The 23,679-nt window shown below is 34.8% G+C and overlaps 1 protein-coding gene across 1 annotated transcript in view; it reads left to right on the top strand.

The window, feature by feature from the left end:
• Window positions 1-23,679, top strand: part of LOC123714710 (Down syndrome cell adhesion molecule-like protein Dscam2) — a 65,362-nt gene that overhangs the window by 7,023 nt on the left and 34,660 nt on the right. Inside the window, exons 3-6 of the mRNA XM_045669107.1 lie at window positions 11,237-11,421; window positions 11,822-11,960; window positions 17,043-17,225; window positions 18,886-19,035. Of these exons, the coding sequence (XP_045525063.1) occupies window positions 11,237-11,421; window positions 11,822-11,960; window positions 17,043-17,225; window positions 18,886-19,035 (657 nt within the window). The remainder of the gene's footprint in view (window positions 1-11,236; window positions 11,422-11,821; window positions 11,961-17,042; window positions 17,226-18,885; window positions 19,036-23,679) is intronic.

The raw sequence follows: 23,679 nt of genomic DNA, 5'->3' as shown, positions 1-23,679 counted from the left end.
AAATATCAAATACTATTAAAACTGTACGAGCCAAGGCTGTACATTTTGCTCACTCGGACTTTCTTAGTTTTATAAGCGTTGCGATTTCCTAAATGGTCGGAGATGTCCAGATTCAGGCACTCTCTTCAACTGCTACTTTACATTCATTCGTTACATAGCAAATAACATTTAATTATTTCGCTTATATTCTATTGTTTTACGCTAGTGGTTAATCCAATATCATTTAAAGCACCCCGATAACACAGGAACTGTATAAAAACCTTTTATTTGAAACTAGCAAGTAAATTTTCAAATGAAACAAAACTTCACACGTACAGTAAAGAGAAAGCAAATTTCTGAATTCTAAAACCTACGTGTAAAACAATTAACTGAAATGGTTGTTGTTAAATAAAAGATGAACAGTGTTTTGTTCCCATGCACAGTTCAGCTACGATGATTATTCAATTGAAGAAATCTCTAAATTACACCCAATGCCGCGTCATGTGATATGCTATGCTGGAACAACGGAAATTGAATCCGCACCAAGCAAATACGTTACATTCCGAGATATTCGATTAGGATGTATGACTTAACACTTCCGATCAATCATTGTAAGTATAATTATGGGTAATAAGTCTTTATTAAGACTGTGAATGAGCGCATTTCTGAATTTCATTTCACTTTGAATAAATCTTGCGAGACCGTTCTCTCTATGATAGTCCTTTGGACTTTAAAAATTATCATTATAAACAGGTATTCAAAACTCATCATTAAAAAATATAAATCAGCCCAACACAATATATCACCGAATTTAAAACAAAACACTCTCGATCTAATCGCTCTGTCCAAAATTATGAGTTATAACGTCTTATCAATTGCTTACGCAATAATATAATTTAACAATAATTGCAAAAATATCCAGCATATGCAACAATATCGCCTTAAAAGAAAACAATAAAATCTATAACCTTATAAACACAGCATTCAAAATATTTTAAAAGATTACGAAAAACTTCGACCAATATTTATAACAGTATTTGTGACATAAGAGTATTTTTGCCTAGTATTGAGTATTAAAACTGTATAAGAGATTGTGTGTGTTACTCTGAATTTAGACAATTCAGCGACAGGGATAACGAGGACGTGTGGAGGAATTTGTAGGGTGAATGAACTTATATTATCCATGGAGTCATGCGCCATAGATGCCAGCTAGTCTGTTTAGGATAGGGGCTATATTGAAACAAAAGGTGTTTTGACAAGAAAATTTCATGCCTCATATTTTTTGATCCTCGTACATGAGTGATGCATTCCTTTTTTAAAGTTCCTGACGAATTATGTATCAGATATCCTAGCCTCTTTTTCGTTCCAAAAATGTTAAAGTATTCCGAGAGGTGATGAGATTAACAGTTGCGTAACGGGCTCATTAATTCTGAGCACTTGCCATTCATTGCGGTTGCTTCAAAATATACATTCAAACATACTGAACTGTCTCTTTGCAGTCTTCATTTATGACTGATATTGTAAAAAAATGATATTGGTGGGGATTTTCTTTGACATATTTGTTTCGGCTAAATGAAGAAATCCGTGGGCCTTATTAAGGGATCATGTTTGAACTGGTTATTTTAATGATGGTATATAAGATATATAAATAAATATAACACAAAACAATAATAATAATAATAACCTTTATTTCCTAAATTATATTATCATAAATTAGAAGTTTCATTGACTTTTCTGAGACTTCGGTCTCCTGTGATGTCGACTAACCTTTGTTGCCTTATAGCGCTAGGATCCCACGGATCAGGGGTCTCAAAGCGAATGGAACAAAATCATATTCGTAGCCTAGATCGAATTTGGTCCCACTTTTTTTTACTTTATATTATTTTCTATATATCTTATATATGTGATGTACCATAATTGATGTTACAATATAGATTAATTAAATGTATTATTAATTGCAATTAAATATTGTATTTATGGCATATAACAATTTAAATATGTACTTTAAATGACATACTGTATATAAAGTTTCTCCATTTGACGATTAAACGAATATTACCAGATTTTTAAAACATAAGTTTGGTAACCGAATGCGTCGGTTATATAATTCAGGTCGCGCTTGCAACGAATTGTTAACAAAACAATGCACTGAAAGATTTAAAACATGTTGAATAATAAAGGCTGCATTAACGGGTATTTTTTGTTACCATGCTATATTTACAAGAATACAAATATGAATAATTAAAGGATTTCAAGGGGATATTATTTTAACACTGTTCAACTATATTCAGAACAAAAACCCAAGTAATACGGAAGAAGTGAGTTCCCCATTAAAAGAGGTGTCCGACAAGGTGACCGAATCACACCCAAGTTGTTCTTAGTAGCTAAAAATGCGGATGAAAGGATTGAAATGAAATCAACTCAATATTTATTATGGCCGTAATGGCCAATCTATAATTTGAATAACTAGAAATAGACTAGTCTATAGAAATAAAGGCTACTTTAAACATTCTTCAGTGAATCTTGTGAATGTTAATAATAAGGCAACCTTTCCATAAGTTTCATTAGCTAATGTCAAATTATTACCTGTCAACTTTAAATAGCTACGTAAGTATGACACTCCAAACTATTTTTTTTATTTTTAAATCTCGTTTCATAAATGTTTTATCTTGTTCTTTATTTGCAAAGAAACATTACAGGGTAAGGAGGCATTCGAGAACTATATATTTTTTTGATCAGGCGCTCAAAAGTTATTGCCCTACGATATTGTGACAATCTTAAGATAACTCGTAATGTCGCTTATTGAGACTTTTTCATTTAGCATGCCAAAGCTTAGATTCAGAGTGAAATTTGCGATAAGTATGACTTATAATTGTCGACACGAACTGTCATTTCTATACAGTTCTCGAGTTTTTACATACACTATTGTTTAGGCATCTTGACAAAGCCCCCAGGCGTGAGTGTCAGACAAAATTGAATGCTGTCAAACCATTTCTATATGAAGCAACAAACAGCGCTCAAAATAAGATTGTGACGAATTAGAATCGACCTTATTCTTACCTTAATATCATAATTTAATTCCGGATGTTCTCGTCTTTACCATGATTATCGTGTTTCAAGAATGTCATGAAGTTTCTGGTTAAAAAAATAGCATATATATATATAAATAGCATGTATATATAAAGTAAATCAAAAATATATAAAAAGTTGCATATATCTATTTAAAGATCGATCGATCGATCGATCTATTTAAATAAATAAAATTTCAAGAGTTTACCCTTGGTTGAAATATTCTGATAGTATATATTGATTAAATGAAATCATTAATGAACCTCATATCATTTTATATGATCAAAGCATTTTACAATTTTTTGTACCTACGACTGTTTTTGCCACTTATTGAAATTGTTTTTCTTAATCACTCATCTGAGTATAATTGACATTCAAATTAAATCGATTAAATGACATTAATTATGTTTAATCTAACTATTCTTATATTATTAACTAAACGAATATCTAAATGTCTTTATCATCATATCATATCATTGTTTGCAAAGTTATTGCAAATACGCAACAAAGCATTATTTTACTAAATAAGGCTTATAGTATCTTCCTTAAATACTCACAATATGTAATGTCTTCTAGCTTCTACTATCACTTCGACTTCTAGTTTAATATTATAAATCTTTGATTGTACCTCAGCAGCTACTGGTGCGAATTGAAAAAATATTTTATAGTCCAATTATCGGGAAAAGGAAAAATGACAAAATTAACTCGACTATAACTGCTGGACACAGCTAGATTATATATAAGAATGTAGGTACAAGCGCGTGTTATCAGAAAAATTCCTAAGGTTCATTTGATCGGCCAGATGGTGCCGCAGGTGTTCGTTTACGAGAGTGCCTACATACTTGATTACAACATCGAGATAGTGAAATTTAATATCTCTGGTTTACCTTCTAAAATCCACAACCAACGCGTTGACGAAAAAAATGCACATAGAATTAGGGCTTTCGAATACATTTAAAAATGACACGAAGCACAGCAATGATTTCAAGATCTGTGATCCTTTAGGTATATAATTCGCAGTTTTAACAGCGCTCGAAACGCGAATATATTCTCCGAACATATCTCCTTCGGAATACATCCATATTCTGATTCCTATGACTCGACTATTTAGCAAAACCTTAAGTGTTAAAATTTTCAATGGAGTGTCCTTATCGCACTCGTGTCAAAATGAAAACAAATGAGTGTGACGAAAATTTTATGAATATGCCTGATATTTCGATAATCGTCTTGAGAAGGAACGTAAATTAACAAGTTTCTTTGAAGTTCTATTATCACTCAATCTATAATTAGATACTAATTGATAGATAAAATGGGGAACCAGCTATGAATCTACTCAAATTCTACTATCAATTAGCATCTCAAATCTAGATATTAAAAAAAAACTATGCTCTCTACCAAAACACGGGCGTGATTTGATTTCTAAATCTTTGCTTTTTATGAAATTTGTTATGAAACTTAATAATCTATGTGCATAGAGAATGATGCTTAACCACACGGATGTTAGTCATCACATCTGTCGTGGGTTCGCGGCTTCAACCAATCACGTGTCTGCGTACGCGCACATCTGCTGCACGCAAGTTTTTGTGCTCGGACAGATTGTTGCCATTTTTTGTTCCCGTCCACTAACAAAAACGTTTCACACAATTAAGATAATTAAAACTTATTTGAGAGCTTCTATTTTAGATGGAAAATATTACGCATTCAGTAATCGATCTTATTAATTTCGTAATTCCGTCCGTTGCCCTTCTTATTTATGTATTTTAACTTGTACATAGTTTTGCAATGTTTTGAAAATCCACCAAATCCAAATAGCAATAACAAAAACAAGCGCAAGATCCAGATTATATTTATTGCCTGCAAATAAAAAAATATTGTATTCCTAAATCAACTGTCAAATCTGACATATTCAACTACGTAACTTAACGCCTATTCATATTTAGAACTAGTAATTTCAAAATAAAAGACGGCCATTAGCCGCAATTAGCGCGTCACTTATTCTTTTGCTCGTCGCAGTAGGGCTCTGGGCTACAAAGATGCTTTATGCAAGACGTCATTATGAACTAGGTCGAGTCCTCATAAGCTGAGGGCTGCCATTGCTGTCGTATGTAGACATTTTGTTCTGTGAACGTGCCATATAGAATTGATATTTTTTTGTTACGGTTCACGCATCGTGTCAAGGTAAGAAATATTATATCTGTAATTAATTTATTAAGTTATACTGTGTTTCCATAGACATGTATAAAATTTAGATTGGTTTTAGTATATTTATATATTATTAGGTATAATAGCAAATTTCTTGGAAGTCAGTGTCTATTAATTCGGTAAACAATTCTTGTTCTTCCGAGTGGTCATTGAGGTAAGTTTCACGTACTGAAATACTGAGAGTGTATGTATATATATATACACAGTATAAAGTCCATGTCCCTTGATTTAAGAACAAACCCCCGAAAGCGTCGAAATCACTCGGTTTTAGTTGGTTTAACTTGTCTATCATATAATGATACACTCGACATAGCTCGACAATTAAATAATAAAAATTACTTTTTAAGTTGCCGAAATAAGTTAAATATTTTTTTTTACAAATTGGGATTGCTTGGACATGCTTAATCAAGAAGATGCTTCAATATTGCAAGATAAGAATAAAATAAGTAAAAAAATAACTTAATTATTGGTGCAGTAAAAAAAGTCAGACGAAAATAACAGACCATACGCAATAGCGTTCAAATAAGAATTGTTTTTTTATGTAATTACTAACATTAGTTTGATATAACCTTTTTCTTTTTCTTACATATTGCATTTAACGACAAGTCTTTGTAACGTCAAGATATTAATATGCACAGTATATCCCTTGTGTGTCCTTATATAGAGTTTACACTATGTAGATTTTACCTTTTACATAAATAAACTTATTAATACATACATACATATTTTTTCTCTCAAGTTTTATTATAATGAGCTTTAATGTAATAATTCAATACTTATTTTTTTTTACTTTTAAGTGCTATTAATTAGTAATACCAATAATTGATATTGCATTTCTAATTTTCGAGATTGGATGAGCAACGCAATCGAATCATGTGAAATTAAACGAGCTTTGTTACGCGTAATTAAAAGCTTCCATTTCGTTCATTCAAAGCTTGAAGCTTTTTGTATGTGGCGTAGCAACAACACCACAGTGTATAGATTTTTTTATACCTTAACAACGGACGCTATGACTCTCTTAAATATGATTGATCAATGATGGCACGTACTTGCGAACAAATTACACTATCATTCCGCGCTTATTTTTCTATACCGTGAGCAAACCTTGCGTTGCACTAGTTTCCTCGAAAATCGTATGAAAAAATATGCGTATGTAGGAACGTCAAGAGTTTTCTACCAGCAAGTATTCGGGTCACACTGTTTTTGTTTTATCATGAGATGTTACAAATGACTGATAGCCGTTACTATACCGCGCTCATAGTACAGGACAGTATACAGTGGTACCAGAAAGGTACTAAATTAAAGTTTTAACAATAAAGTACTGGCAAATTCTCGTATGAACCTTGGTAAACAATTAACCTAGTTATTCTATCACGTTGTTAATGAATAAATTGATGTGAGCATGTTAATAACAGTTAACTACTCATGCTCTTGTTAGGTTAAAAATCTTTTTCAAGTACTATTCTTTCAGCACAGCGAACAATGTGGATGAGCACCCTTTCATTTTTATTCAACGTATATTTTACGCGATTTTAAAATGATTAAAGTGAACGTATACGCGAATGAAGTTTTGACATAATTCGTTTACGTATTATATACGTTTCCTTTAAAAGTTATTTTGTTTAAATTTAGAACCTATAATATACCTATAACAATAATAAAAATACACATGTATATACATATAAAAATCTATGTAAAAATTGTAAATGTTCAATATAAATTAATCGAATAAATATGTATTTACAAAACATCAAAAAGGCTCTTCTGGCATTTATTTATATCTGTGAACGAGAGTCTAAGAAATTATTTCTATTCGATAGTCACATAATGTACGTTATAACAACATATGGTTAGAAACTTATATTTTATATAGCTTATTTTCAAATAATTTCATAACACACATACATAACTTACCGACTATAATTTTCTCGCTAAGTGTATGTAATTCTTTGTGAAATAAAGTATCTTTGAACCGCACCCATTAAAAGACATATATCAGTTTTATTATTTATTTATTAACACTTCGTTATATTACAATATAAAAAAATTGAACATAATTAAATCAAAAGGAGGGCAACTGGCGGCCTTATCGCTTTCGAGCGATCTCTTCCAGGCAACCACGGTAAGTAAAGAAAACAAAAGTATTAAGTTACATAAGATAGGCAAGAAGTGCAAAAATAAATGTTATACACAGTTATTAAGACAAAACTAAACAGGAACAAAGAAAAACCAACTAAACTAAAAAGATGATACATTAAAAATAAAAAGTAAAAAGATACATAAATCACGATAATTTAAGATAAGTCTTACGTCAGTTAGTAGTTAGTAAAAAAGTTAGGGATACTATGTGGACAGGTAATGTTTGTACAGAAGAAATTTAAAGGAAGATAGAGAAGGAGCTAAGCGAATAGGGACGGGAAATGAAATCCATAGCCTAACTGCAGAGACCTTAAAGGAATCGCTAAGAAAGGAGGAGTTATGAGATGGGATTTCAAGGGTATAGTTTTCGTAAGAGCGTAAGCTATAGTTATGGGCTTCCAAAAATTTGAAATCAGTTTTGAGATACCAAGGAGTTTTAGGGTTGAACAGAATGGAATATAGGAGATGGAGAACATCGGCTACTCTGACCAGAGCAGTAGTCGTGCCATGTCCAGGTCGAAACCCAGACTGAAGTGGATTCAGTATGGAATTTTTGTTTAGAAAATTATTTAATTGCTTATAAGGCGTTCAAGTACCTTGGATAGAAAAGGCAGAATCGAGATGGGTCGAAAATCAGAAAATGTACGAGGATTAGCCTTTTTAGGGATAGGGATGATAAGTCCATTCTTCCAGGAAGAAGGAAATTCACCTATAGAAATGGAAAAATTAAAAATATGTGTGATTAGAGGAAGTGTAAGAGAGAGAATAGGTATGATCATAGCACGGCCAATCAGGTCAGAACCATCAGCATTGGAATGAATAGACGAAATACTCCATTCAACGTTCTGGCTAGAGAATTCAGCGAAAGAGAAAGATGGAAAACTAGGACGAGGGAGAGATGATATATACTCAAGTGTTAAGTCCAAATCGATATTACTTGAAGTGGAATGAGAGGTAAAATGGGCGTTTAGGCATTTACTTCGATATCGGCAGTTATGGCAGTACGTGGTGGCTTACCGATACCCAGAGATTTTAAAAATTCCATATTTTTGAGGGATCCCCATTTGACACTGAGTCGTGAATGTGTCCACTCTGCGCATCCCGACAACGCGTGTTGCAACGGTTGCGTAAGGTTTTGTAAAATACACGTTCCTTGTCCGTTTCGGCTGTTCTCATCTTGGCTTTAGCGCAGTTTTTATGTTTAATCAAAGATGATTTCATCGTTGAGCCAAGGAGCAGGTTAATGCTTAAGTTTTACGGACCTCAAAGGGGCATTTTTATCAAAAAGATTAGTAATGGAGGCATTTAGTAAATCAACTTTACCATTGAGGGTGGGACACTCGTTAATCGTGCTAAAGTCGATTCTTTCCGCATCTATATCTATTAGAAAACGCTCGGTGTCGATCGCAGCAAAAGCAGCAGCAGTAAGCAGTAAGGGCTGTGCAATGTAGGTGAATAGCTACACCAAATCCACACATTCCAACTCGATCATTTCTTATTAGGTTAAAGCCGGGGATAGAATAGCTGAGGGAGGAGAGGGTTGGACACAGCCAAGACTCTGATATAAGGATAGCTTGAATTTCGTTAGATACAAAAGTTGTCAAAAAATGAGCAGGAACGCTTTGAGCATTAATATGGATTGGTCTTTGAATAAAGCTGTGAGGATACTATGCAAGGGAGGGGGAGATGTTTCAGCGCTATGGAATGATTCGAAATCCGACGAAGAGACCGATGCAAATTCAAGAGCTTCACTATCGTGATTCATGTGTAAGCCAATAATATTAATCTATAAGTGTACTAAGTATACAAATTTTTAACTTATGTTCAGAAATGATCCTGTGTTCACACTCAATCGCTAATATTAGTGAACAGATAATATAGTCACACATTTTAAGAAAATAATAACAAACTTAACTTAAAGGGGTTAAATAAACTAATTTTAACTATTTCTAAATATTCTACTTTAACAAGCGAATTTATATATCGTTTACAGTGAGAAGTTACTGTAAAAGCTTATTATAAGAAAATAATTTTATGAACTGTGGAAATACATACTCGATAATCGATTATTAATTGACAATCACAACCTTTGTCTGTGTCCATCACTTTTGCTAGTTATAAGTTATAATCTGTCAATGGGCTATAAAAACAATAAGTAAACAAAGGTTAAGGTTATACGATACCAAATAATACATTTTTAAAAAACAAAAAATTAACTGTTTAACACTTAAAACTTATGACATCAAACCAAGACAACGTTGATTATAACCCCAAAAACATGGATCAACAATACTGAAGTTAATGAGCCTTCTTTGGAGCCTTCTTATTACGGGTCATGTCTCTTTGCATCATCAGCTGCGGACGATGACGGGATGCTGTTCGGTACTGAATCAAGTTCCTTCAACGAAGAGATGCGGCGAAGTTTCCCATCAGCCCCAATCACTTGTACACGTCCATCCCGGGTCCAACATTTCGAGACGCCAAACTGCTTTCTCGCCTCCATAAATAGAGATTGCCTTTCATCCTTTGCTTCATTTACTCCATGCAGTAACAGACACTTTCGCCTACTATGCATCTCTTGCTCCTCCTGCACTCTAAACAGAATCGCCATCTGAGCCTGGAGATTGTCTATGCAGAATAGTACAGAACTTTTAAATATTTCAAACTTCCTAGCAAGTGGAGTTTGTTCCAGAGATGGGCACCTATTCTGAGTTGCAATAAGGCACTGCTGAAACTCTTCCATTCTGGTAGACACCATTTTAGATACATCCTTTAAAGACTTTTTAGGATCCTCCATAATAAGGTGAAAGTGAAAAATTAATAGTTCAAATGAAGGTACTTGAAGAAGTGATTATCAAACTTAAGGTTAATTTTAGTTAAATAATGGATATTGTAGGGACATGTCACACGTGTAAGCATGAATGTGTCAAGTAAGTGTTTTGATGTATGAAAGAGAACTATGAACTGATCGGCAGTTACTATTAAGGAAAAATAGTGGTTAATGTGTAGTGTGACATTAATTCATCACTGGAACTGTAAGTAACAAAGTTCAAACCGAAATACTATTTTATTTTAAGTACAAATCACGAGACACACCAATACATGTTTGCACTACCCACACTATGTTTTAATAATAGTAAGGTCACAAAATTCTTGTCAAAATACATGAAAACCACGCGAAGTTCTTTATAAATTATAGCCAAATAGGTCTTCAATTTACTTTCATCTTGTGAATAAGTATTTATTGCGCATAGAACTCTAAATTTATTTAAAAGATTCAGGTTTAAAAACTGTAGAAATAACACAATTTAAAGATTTCTATAATGTCTATCTATTTGCATAATGGGACGGGTCTGTGTGAATTGCATAACTTATAAGCTATAAAACTGTTTATATACTTAATATTAATTGTGCATATAATGATTTTGTTTAAAAGCATTTCAAAATAGTGTGTTTTAAAATACTTATAAGACTACAAAATTTAACAATGATGTATTCAAATATTAAGTATTTCATTAAAGTTTGCTAGATTTTCCAATCAACATAATTAATTATTTTTATACAACGCGTTTATTTTGTCTTTGACTAATCACAAGTCCAAAGCGCGGGAAATGCGCTATTCGACTTTGTTATATCATGTCAAATTTTCAATGAGCGCATCGTCGTGTGTAACGATCATTGAATTACTTTCTTTAATGTCGTGCGGACAATGACAATCGTTTTGCACGATTCGTTGTGAAAAGGCGAGTGTTGAATTGCAGGACACGATTGACGCGACTGTAAACTTTTGAACTAGAATTAATTCTTATGAACAGCTGTAAACATTAAATTGTGTTATGACTTTCAGGAGCAGTGCGATGTGAGGACGAAACGATCGGACCGATATTTATGAAGGAACCTCCAAACCGAGTAGATTTCAGTAACACGACTGGTGCCGTAGTGGAATGTGCCGCACGCGGATCCCCCCCTCCCGATGTCATTTGGGTACGAGCTGATGGCACCGCAGTTGGTGACGTTCCTGGATTGCGACAGGTCAGTTACCCTACATTATTTTCTCATTTTGTGTCGGCAAAAAAGTTTAGAATGTAATGTTCTCTTGTTGTGTTTTAATATATCGACTATAACGTGTATACATAATTTAAAAGTAGCTATTCTCAGGAATTTTACCCGTTTTGTATAAAGGAATTTAATAAGCTAAGAAAACTAAGAGGTTAATTTTAGCTGGATAGTTTTTCCCCAATGTATAAACATCCTTTTCACATTATGAAGGTGAGAACATGTTTTTGATTGACTTGCTTTAAAAAGTTCTGACTTAGGAAGACTCTTAAGGCTTATTCTAGAGTTAATCCAACATACATCAACTACCAGGAGATAACATACCATTTCTTATATATGATCTTTGACAATTATATTTAATTCCTTTGTATACCAGGTCTTACCGAATGGCAACCTCGTTTTCCCACCTTTCCGTGCTGAAGATTACCGCCAGGAAGTTCATGCCCAGGTCTACGCTTGCCTTGCTAGAAACCCAGTTGGTACAATTCACTCTAGGGATGTTAACGTTCGCGCCGGTAAGTGTTATAAGTCTTTAAGTTTTTTTATTAAGAACACTTATTTCTTACATTACTGTCAGCTGCCTATGAAGTGGAATCACTATTACTATCAACTATTGAAAAGGCGTTAATATCAATATTGGTAAATCAAATTAGCTACTAATATTAACGGTTTTCAACTGATTTAACTTTGACGTTGTCAAAGTTTAACAATGGCAGCTGACAGAAACGCCAATGCCAACCTATCCGAGATATACAGTAAAACCCGGTAAATCAGGAAGGATAAAGGAAGTCATTAATTTTAATTGATACCTTGACAAATCTAAACTTAAGGGCCTAAAGCCCCATTGGATCCAAGTGGTACAAAGGTAAATTTTTTTTTATAAATTTAATAAAGCGAGTTTCCCTTTGAGAAGCTTCCTAAGTATTTGTTTAATTTGGTTAAAGCTAATACGGCACTGGTACACGTTTATACGATAGCTAAAGAGAAAATACGTTCGTTCCTACCGTCTTGCACGGGTTTTGCTGCATTTGTTATTATTGTCTGGGTGTTAGAATGTACAACGAAACAAAAACAATGCCACGATTCGCTTTGTGATTGTACTATACGATGGATCTCGGACCGCGTCCTTTAGTTTCGACTAGAAACGATGTTGACCAATCAAGACTAAGCCAAACGTTCATTGTTTCGATTTCGTTTTACAATATAACACAATAGTTTATTTTTTATTATAATGTATTAAAAAATAATTAACGCGTTAAGATAAAAAGCGATTACACAATAACATTTCATAGGGAATACTTATTTCTTTCACGAGTCTAAAACCAACGTTCCTAACTCTAACACAATTTACACTTAAATTAAATTCTTAATTGAGAGAAACGTCATCATTAATTAAATTACAGGCACAAAGTAAGGCGTTTAACACAATTAAGATTATAACTAGAACCAATTGCTCTAACTTAACCCCTATGCCTTTTGAACCAGTAATTTGATCGTAAACTATGTCGCACATAGAAAGTTTTTGAACTTATTTCTTTAAATTAATATATTGTTGTATTGAACTCGTCCCAGCTCTCGCTCTATTTCTATTTTAATTTTAATGTATATATAGACCAAATATGCCATCCCGGTGTAACAATGATTATTCCGGGTTTGTAGACATAGAAGGCGCCACTTGCCTATAAATTATCAATGAAACATGCTCTATTGCGGAGTTTACGAGAATTGAAACAATGTAGAGGACGAAAATACTTTCATTAAAATTCAAATTCTATCATCAATCATTTATTCATCTAGGTAACTCAATATACACTTAAGAACATCAGTAAACAATAAATGTTTCAAAATTAAACTGCCAGATATCAAATCAAGGCAAAGAACGGACGAGAAAAACCAGCAATAAACTCCATCACTCTTTTAAATCACTAAGGTCTTTTTACACAACATATTTGTGCAACTATTACATCATGCTCCTCTTCACATGTTAAAGCATTAAATTATTGTTATAAATGAAGCATTTAATATATTATAACATTAGATTATCTAAGAATTACTTTCCACTAATGCCATACACTCATGCTAGTATCACATATAGTCAAAGTCAAAAATCATTTATTCTTATACGTAACACACTGTACACTTGCCAAAAAAAGAGATATACATTAAATGCTTATAATTTTACATTTACTGCCAGTTCTCAAATAAAGGAGGTAGAACCGAAGAGAAGAACTGGCAATAAACTCTCCGCCACTCTTTTTAATCGCTAAGTTTTTTTGTAAGGAGCTGCAACCATTACACCAAGTTCCACATGACATCTTAAGTAATAAATAATAAAATAAATTAAAAACAAAGATTTGTCTCCGATTGTCAAAGATCCTCTATCAGCAGGAGGCATTGTGAAATACAAATATATTTAGACTTTTGTAGTGTAAAACATTTATCAAATGTCCAATTTATCGGTTGAGATATGACTTCTAAATAAAGCAATGATCGTCGCCCTTACAACCGAGGGCTCAATGAGGTCAATTCAATAATTTCACTATGTCAAGTATCTTGAAACTTCAACTGTTTCAATATTATTGGCTTTTTTTAGTAACAGACAAATTGTATAATAACATTAAATTCTAATTTGTGTCATCGCTTTTTTCTATTTGACAAAATGATACGATGTTTAGTAATGTGTTAAAAGTAGTTTAAAGTCGAATTTATTATTTATTAAGCTTAAGGACAGGATGTTCAGGATGAAATAATATAATGTAGCCCCATTTAGTATACAATATATTTATCAGAAACTAAATATGTAGAAACTTAAAAAAAGAGCGCTTTAATATCTAGATTTTTGTACTTTTGAATAATTTTTAAAAGCCTGATCATTTTATAGACTTGCCATTAATGTCGAGTGGCACCTCAAGGAATCAATGTTCAATGATCGATTGTCCTGGCTTTAAGCTTAACACATACTAACAGGAATACTAAATGTACTGGCGAAAACGAATCTTGAAAATCAATTTGTTATTAGAAATATTAACACGTTTTAGATACCAAATCAATGTTACCATTAGAATAAACAAGTCAACGAACGCAGATTTGCACGTGTTCATATTTTTAATAGTGTACTGAATGACTTCCTAATAATATAATAGGGCCATTAACAAGTACAATATATATTTAAGTTTTAAATTTCAGACAATTTTCACGAAGATATTTCTAAATAATATAATTTAATTATTTTGATAAAGTACTTCTTTTTATAATATAAGATATTTTCTATGGCTCAGTGGTCGCTCAGAATTATGATACCGATGTGAATAAGGAGTACGTGATAATGGGAAATAGTATCATTTTGAAATGTCAAGTTCCTTCATTCGTCGCCGATTTCGTTGAGGTTCTATCTTGGCACACTGATGAAAAGGAAGATTTTTACCCGGGCGAAAATTACGGTTGATCTAAATCCGCTATAATTTTTCCTAATTCCTTCTCCATAATGGAATCTTTCAGTCGTTCAGCAGCAGTATGAATCTGAAGTAAATAATGAGTATGTTATCCGTGGAAACTCGGCTATACTCAAATGTTCAATACCTTCCTTTGTCGCTGATTTTGTCAGTGTTATTTCGTGGCACGATGAACAGGAAAATTCGTTCACGATAAATGGAACAAAAGAAGGAGACGGTAAAAAATTAGAAATAGAGCCATCCCAAACATCCCTGCCACTAAATCTTTATTACTTACAGTCGTGAGTCAATATTTTGAGGCCGAAGTTGTCTCCGAGTATGTCATACGCGGAAATACAGCTGTTCTTAAATGTAACATCCCGTCCTTCGTCTCTGATTTCGTGAAAGTAGAAGCTTGGGTCGACTCTGACAAGACTGAATATTTAATGACCGATGATATCGGTAGGATGGCCAGATCTTTATATATAAATCTCTCTGCTCCTATTCCTTCCATCATCCAAAAGTATAACATTCATTTAAGATATTTCTGTATATTGCAGTTGTTAATCAATTTTATGAAGCTGAAATTTTAAAGGAATATGTAATTCGTGGAAATGCCGCGGTTTTAAAATGTTCAATACCATCGTTTGTCGCCGATTTTGTTAAAGTTGAGGATTGGATTGACGAAGAGGGAACAGTAATTAGCCATTCCGACAACCTCGGTAACAATAGCTTTGATAAACAATAAAATCAACTTCCGTACTAAGCGCATTTTCCACCTCCAACTCAACACCTATCCATATTAACTCAATGTCTAATCAATATTCTCTAGTGGTGTCACAGTATTACGTGACTGAAGCCGAAAATGAGTACGTGATTAGAGGGAACGCTGCCATTGTTCACTGCAAGATCCCATCGTTTGTTAGCGACTTTGTGTATGTGGAGTCCTGGATATTAGACGACGGCCAAATATTAACTAAAAATAACACCAATTTTCAAGATGGTACTTATTCTACAGTATTTCGCAAAATCTTAACAAAAATATCACCCATTCCTATGAATACTCCTTTCAAAGGCTCTTACTACATCTGTATTGTTTGAATAGTTGTATCACAGCCATATGAAGCTGAAGCAGACAACGAATATGTTATCCGTGGCAATGCGGCTATAATGAAATGCGAAGTCCCAAGTTTTGTCTCCGATTTCGTTTTTGTTGAAATGTGGATGGACAGTGAGGGTGGTACTTATTTTCCCGGAAATAATGAGGGTAAAACATCGTGTTACATTTTTCCAAGTCCTTTTATCCTGTTTCTTTTTACTGCAGCTGTTTTGCAAGAGTATGAGGCGAGAGTAAACGATGAATTTGTTTTGAGAGGCAACACGGCGATTTTAAAATGCATTGTTCCATCGTTCGTGGCTGACTTCGTTCACGTTGTATCTTGGAGTATGGATAATGAAACTGTAACTGCTGATGAAAATCTCGATGATATTTCTGGTATTCTTACGTATATGCTTTTCCAAAGGCACTCCTCATCCCCTTCCCTACATAGATTTTTTTCTGATTCTTTCATCTTGTATGGCATTTATAGTTGTCCATCAGAATTACGAACCTCGAGTTACCGATGAAGATGTTTTAAGAGGGAATGCAGCGATAGTAAAGTGTCTGATACCATCATTTGTATCAGATTATGTGCAAGTTATAGAATGGGTGACAGACGACGAGTCGCTCTCTGCATTTTCACTAAATGACTCTGCAGGCAATTACGGTAATCAAGATCGACCGCGCGTTCCCAATTGTTCCTATCCGCTCTATAGTAAATCCCGTCTAATGTGTTCTGTCACACAAACATATACATATGTACAATATAAGCTAAATTTATTTATGTTACCGTTTTCAGCTGTCAATCAGTTCTACGAATCTCAGGTTTACGATATCTATGTGATTCGTGGTAATGCTGCTGTATTTAAATGCCACATCCCATCATTTGTTTCTGATCATGTGCACGTAATTTCTTGGCACGATTCCGAGAGTGGAGAGTTTCTAAAGAATGAGGATTACGGTATATCGCGTATTATATGTTTTCGACGACTTACTAGCCTTTAAATCCCCTCCCACATCTCAAATAATATTATAAGGGAATTTGTTAAATTCTTATAATATTGCAGTTGTATCCCAGGTGTACACAGTAAATCTCGTAGAGGAAAATGTCTTGCGAGGAAATGCTGCCATATTCAAGTGTCTTATTCCAAGTTTTGTCACTGAATACGTTCAAGTATCTTCTTGGATAATATCAGAGGGGGACGATGAGGCTGAAATACAATTGAATAATGCCAGTATTAACCGAGAGGGTATTTCTTTAGATAGATAGAGATAGTTTTTAATTTAGAAATTAAGACCTATCCTCCTCGTCCACAATAAGTGAACTCGTTCAAACTTCACTGGCCAATCGGCTTCGTATAATATAATAACGATCTCAAAACTTTCAGTTGTATCTCAAGCTTATACGGTCAATATATTGGAAGAGAGTGTACTTCGCGGCAACGCGGCTATCCTTAAATGTCACATTTCTACCTTCGTAACAGAGTATGTTAGCGTTTCCTCTTGGATAATCTCTGAGGGTGACATTGAAGAAGTAGAAATACAACAGGCAGATTCTCAGGATTTGGGTACCTGTCTAACGTTTATTCCAAGTATCCATTCCTAATCCAGCTCATGTTTCATTTCACAGTCGTGTCTCAGGCGTATACAGTCAACTTAATGGAGGAGAACGTTTTGCGTGGCAATTCCGCTATTGTAAAATGTCATATCCCAAGTTTTGTATCTGAATATGTGACAGTCTCAAGTTGGCTAATATTCGAAGGAGAAATAGAAGAGAAAGAAATAAACGGCACCGGATATGGAGATTTGGGTGTAATATCTACTTTACTTGGCCATATCCCATTTCCTCAATATCCGTAATCTAAAAAAGCTTTTTATTCGAAAGCTATCCGAAACCATATTTTTACACTTTTCAGTTGTTTCTCAATCTTACACCGTCAATCTTTGGGAGGAAAACGTCTTAAGAGGCAACTCAGCTATACTGAAATGTCATATCCCCAGTTTTGTGACTGAATATGTAACTGTTACTTCTTGGATTATTTCCGAAGGAGATAACGACGAACTAGATATTAATATAGATTCAGATTCAAGTTTAGGTAATAAACTATAACCGTACTAAGAGACTCCCGAAACACCTACCTCACTTAATACCTGTAAACTACTCCCCATATAGAATCTTCTTAATGGTATACAAAATTTTATATCAATTTCCAGTCGTCTCCCAGGCCTATGATGTTAAGTTTTGGGAAGAATACGTCTTACGTGGTAACGCTGCTGTGTTAAAATGTCAAATTCCTAGCTATGTTTCTGAATACGTATCAGTTGTGTCTTGGATAGTATCGGAAGATGATAACGATCAAGAAGTGAAAATTAATGAGACTTCAGACCTAGGTACCTATAGGATTGCTAACCAAACCGAGGTCCTTCCCTGATAGGTCCTACCCCTACATCCTTATAAACGATCCTAATAATGGGAATTGTTTTTGTTTACAGTTGTCTCCCAAGCATATGCTGTTAATTTAATGGAAGAGTATGTATTGCGAGGAAATTCAGCTATTGTGAAATGCCACATCCCTAGCTTTGTTTCGGAGTATGTGAGTGTCCTCTCGTGGATTATTAGTGAAGGAGATGAAATCGATGAGATCAACCTCGATAGTGATAAAAATTCATATGGTACTTAGTTTTGTTTTCTTTTCCTTCTGGATCTATAATTGCATAATAGGGAAACTGATCCTGAGTTGGGTTCCTATAATTCCATGGGCCTCACGGCCTACCCATCCCTTATTCCTCCTTCCTGCATGCACTGAATTTTGTAAGTAAATCGCGACCCTAAGTTGCGTTGCTACATGAAATGAATGCTTTAAGTCAACTTTGTGTAACAACATATATCTCATAAGTTAATATTTTCAGAGGGTAAATACCTGGTCCTACCATCCGGAGAATTGCATATTCGTGATGTAGGACCCGAAGATGGTTATAAATCATACCAATGTAGAACAAAGCACAGACTTACTGGAGAAACTCGTTTATCAGCCACAAAGGGACGTTTAGTTATCACCGGTAAGTACACTTTCAGAATTCATTGTGACATCATTAATTCATATTTTAGTTACACATTTAAATTGCTAGTGAATTAATGGTGTTTCTTGTTACATTTTCTAATAATGATATTTTATTTCAAATTTTTATTTAGAGATTATCATCATATTTTAATATCATTTTTAGAACTCACTAAATAACAGAATTCTTTAAACAAACTTGAATGAGATTTTTTTAATAGGTGACCTTAAATGCAATTATGTTTTCTATTTGATATATAAGTTTAAAGTTTTCTGTTGTACATGAAATAATTATAATCTTTACCGAAATTAATTATATTATAAAGAATCAAAACATTTCTACTAATTTTAGTGAGGTTATAATAATTTCTTGTTAGAATCGCTAAAACAATTAAGTCGATATTTTTAATAGTTTTAAGTTTTTATCTTGCCTTGCCTGAATGTTGGGATAGGGTACCCTGCTGAGCCTTAAATCATTATAAAAGCCGATTTAGAGAGTGTAGGGGATGTATTAAAAGCCTTTAACTGACCACTGGGGTGTAGTGCTGGTAAAAACGCCTTCTCCCAACATGCGCAGAACCGATGGGACGTGTGCCTCCTAAGTTTCCTAGCGCGCAGACGACCAGTGGCTTCCAGTTCAATGAATCTACCAGCCTAGCTGTTCTGTGCCCTGCACAAGCGTTCCCCGCACCTATGTACCGGTAAGGTTTCATTAAAATTCTCTTTTGAATCATTCTTCAGAGCCAATAGGGCGCGTGCCACCAAAATTCTCCTCAAGCCAAGTGGGTGCGATGTTTATAGCCACAATGGATACACCATTCTCATTGCAGTGCCCGGCCCAAGCGTTCCCTGTCCCCGTATTCAGGTAATAAGCGGAATTCCCTATCATTTTCTGTAATATTTTAGAACCGGTCGGTCGTGTACCTCCCAAATTCGCGACAGTTCTAACGGGGACCATGTTTGAAGTAAAGAAAAATGATTCGTACGCTTTGCAATGTCCCGCTCAGGCGTTTCCCACCCCACTATTCAGGTAATTGTTAATTGTAATTTCTGATTGCCCCCATAGAACCAGTTGGACGTGTTCCACCAAAATTCGCTTCTGTTGTTATGGGAACCATGATCGGTGTCAAGAAAACTGATTCTTTCGCTTTGCAATGTCCTGCACAAGCATTTCCTGTACCAGTATTCAGGTAGTTAATATACTCTTTAAATAGACTAAAAACTTTCTATCACAATATTTGGCAAATCCCAAATTTTATAAGCAGCCAATAGCAAAAGTATTTATTAATATGAAACAATTTAAAACTATTTTCCATCATCTCTTTGCTTCAGAACCAATGGGAAAAGTATCCCCTAAGTTTCCGAGTTTAGAAAAAAGCCGACTATTCAATTTCGATAGTAATCAAAGCATGTCACTTTTGTGTCCTGCGCAAGCATATCCTGCCCCAATGTTTAGGTAAGATTTATTACGTTGTAGTTAATACACTGAATAAATACTTCAATTTGAAGTAATCCTTAGACCATATAATTTTATAAACAGAGCCAATGGGAAAAGTGTCTCCTAAGTTTCCATCGACGGAAACCGGTCGCAGTTTTACATTCTCATCAAATGCGTGCGTGACTTTACTCTGCCCGGCCCAAGCATTTCCTACTCCGCTATTCAGGTACATTTCAAATAGAATTTTATCTTGTCTCTAGAGCCTGTGGGGCGTGTCTCACCTAAATTTCCTTCGATGGATAGTTCCAGAAGTTTTAGCACTACACTCAATGCCAGTTTAACTATGTTATGCCCTGCGCAGGCGTTTCCAGTCCCATTATTCAGGTAAAATAATGTTCCTCTTACATATTTTATCGTTTATTCATAGAACCTGTCGGTCGTGTTTCACCTAAATTTACAACTACTGACAAAAGTCGAGCCTTCGATGCTAAAGAAAACGAAAACATCACGCTCTTATGTCCCGCCCAAGCGTTTCCGGCACCGGCATTCAGGTACAGAGAAACTGACGTTTATACTTTCTTTCGTAGAACCTATGGGCAGTGCAGCTCCAAAAGTAGCGACTAAAATGATAGATATCACAGACACGACTTCGAATGATACTAGTACATTATTATGTCCAGCACAAGCTTACCCCGTCCCAATATTCAGGTAAAATTATACTCTAAAGACATAAATTAGGTCTATCTAAGCTTAATATTTGTCCCAATTTAGAACCTGTAGGGAGAGTACCTCCCAAATTTCCTACATTGGATAACGTAAGGGGTTTCGGTGCATTTGTTAACGCTAGTGTGACATTATTGTGCCCTGCTCAGGCATTTCCAGTTCCATTAGCCAGGTAATGACACTTATAGTTGGTTATTTTTTAGAACCTATTAATACTGCACCACCGAAACTTCCAATAAAAACAATTGAATTTTTGGATTTTGCGATGGGTTCGAGTATCACCTTGTTTTGCTTGGCTCAAGCCTACCCCGTCCCAGTCTTTAGGTAAGTTAGTTAATATTATGAGGCCCCTGCATTCTCTAAAAAAAATAGATTCACTAGATTAAAATAAAGGTAACATAGAACCTTTAAAGTAATACTATTAAACAATTTTAGAACCAATTGGCTCCAAAAGCCCTTCGTTCTCGAGTGGTTCAAAGTTAGCCTCGTTCGATTTGAATAAAGACCAAGACTTCGCAGTATTATGTCCAGCTCAAGGGTTCCCAGTCCCATTATTTAGGTAAGGACGTTTAATTTTCAGAACCGATTACCACAAAGCCACCCGTATTTTCAAGCGATGATAAATTCGCATGGTTTCTCAATAGAGCGATTGGACAAACGTTTGCATTATTATGTCGGGCTCAGGGATATCCTATACCAGTATTCAGGTACATATTATTTTCATACAATTACGTGATCTCATCGTTATATTTTAGAACCAATCGGATCGAAATCACCATCCTTTTCTACCGATAATAAATTGTCCCGGTATGTAAGGACGGTCGGTCAAAGTTTGAACATACTCTGTCCGGCACAAGGCTTTCCCGTCCCAGTATTCAGGTGAATAAAGTTATTATTTTATTTGTAGAACCTATTGGATTTAAATCCCCCACATTCTCTAATGACGTTCAGTTTTCTGGAATAACACGTAGGACAAGCCAAGACTTTGCCCTGTTATGTCAAGCTCAAGCCTTCCCCGTCCCAATATTCAGGTGAGGTTCAAGTTTATTTTCTCTATCGCAGAGCCAATTGGATCGAAAGCGCCCTCATTTTCAATGGAATTTAAGAGTACAACCCTCACTAAACTAGCCGAGCACGCAATTGTTCTTTTATGTCAGGCTCAAGCCCACCCTTCTCCTATCTTCAAGTGAGTCCTCAATTACATTTGTGTTATTCAGAACCCGTATCTGCCAGAGCGCCAGCTTTCCCTACTTCTGCATCGTCTTATAATTATATAATTGAAGCGTCTTCTGGTGGTTCCATGCTTTGTCAAGCGCAAGGGTACCCACAACCGATGTTCAGGTAGGTTATTTTACATTACAATGTACGTCCATATTATTATAGAACCTGTCGGTGCTAAAGCTCCGTCCTTTTCGTCTGACTCCAAAGGCAGTATATTCGTTAAGGAAAAGGGGCATAGCTTTGCTTTACTTTGTCAAGCTCAAGCTTTTCCTACACCAATATTTAGGTAAGTTGACATTTAATTGTATCTTGCTTGTACAGAACCAGTGGGTTCGAAACCACCAACGTTTGCAAACGATATAACTTCATCTGCTGTTACGAGACATAAGGAACAAAATTTCACTATGATGTGTCAGGCTCAGGCATTTCCCGTCCCAATTTTCAGGCAAGTGTCGTCATAATTGAGTACTAGGTTAGCTATTTTTAATCTTAAAAATGACCTAATAATGAACAAATAAATTAGTATATCAATTACGTCACGATTCAATTATTTTGAACACACAGAGCCCGTCGGTTCCAAAGCGCCATCATTTTCAACTGAATCAGCACTTTCATCGCTCAAAAGACATGAAAGTCAAAGCTTTGCACTTCTTTGTCAGGCTCAAGCTTTTCCCGTCCCAATATTCAGGCAAGTTCATATTAGTTTTCGATAATTTATATATAGGTAAACCTTTGTAGAGCCCGTTGGCGCTAAGTCTCCGACATTTTCGTCTGAATCAATGGGAAGCATATTTAGAAAGCGTATCGGTCAGGGCTTTGGCCTTCTATGTCAGGCTCAAAGTTATCCCGCTCCAGTTTTCAGGCAAGTCAAGTTTAAGTGTACTGAAATAAATATAAAACATTTTCAACACAGAACCAGTTGGCTCGAAAGCACCGAGTTTTTCAACGGATTCACTTAGTAGTACCTTTCTAAGAGTCATCGGTCAAAGTTTTGCATTGTTGTGTCAAGCTCAAGCGTATCCTGTACCAATATTCAGGCAAGTCAAGCAATCTTATTAAGATCCATTATGGTCCATAATGTTCTCAGTTAATTGAACATATTCCTCCAGAGCCTATTGCCAGTGCTATACCCAGTATTACCTCAACACCAAAGGCCGCTGTTCATTATTCTCGAAATACATCGATAGCGCTCCTTTGCCCAGCGCAAGGATATCCTGTACCGGTATCAAGGTGCGTTTGATTTACTATGTTAAAATTTACATA

This window comes from Pieris brassicae, chromosome 9 (genome assembly GCF_905147105.1).
Source record: "Pieris brassicae chromosome 9, ilPieBrab1.1, whole genome shotgun sequence".
NCBI classification, from domain to species: domain Eukaryota; kingdom Metazoa; phylum Arthropoda; class Insecta; order Lepidoptera; family Pieridae; genus Pieris; species Pieris brassicae.
This window is presented reverse-complemented; position numbering and strand designations above follow the sequence as displayed.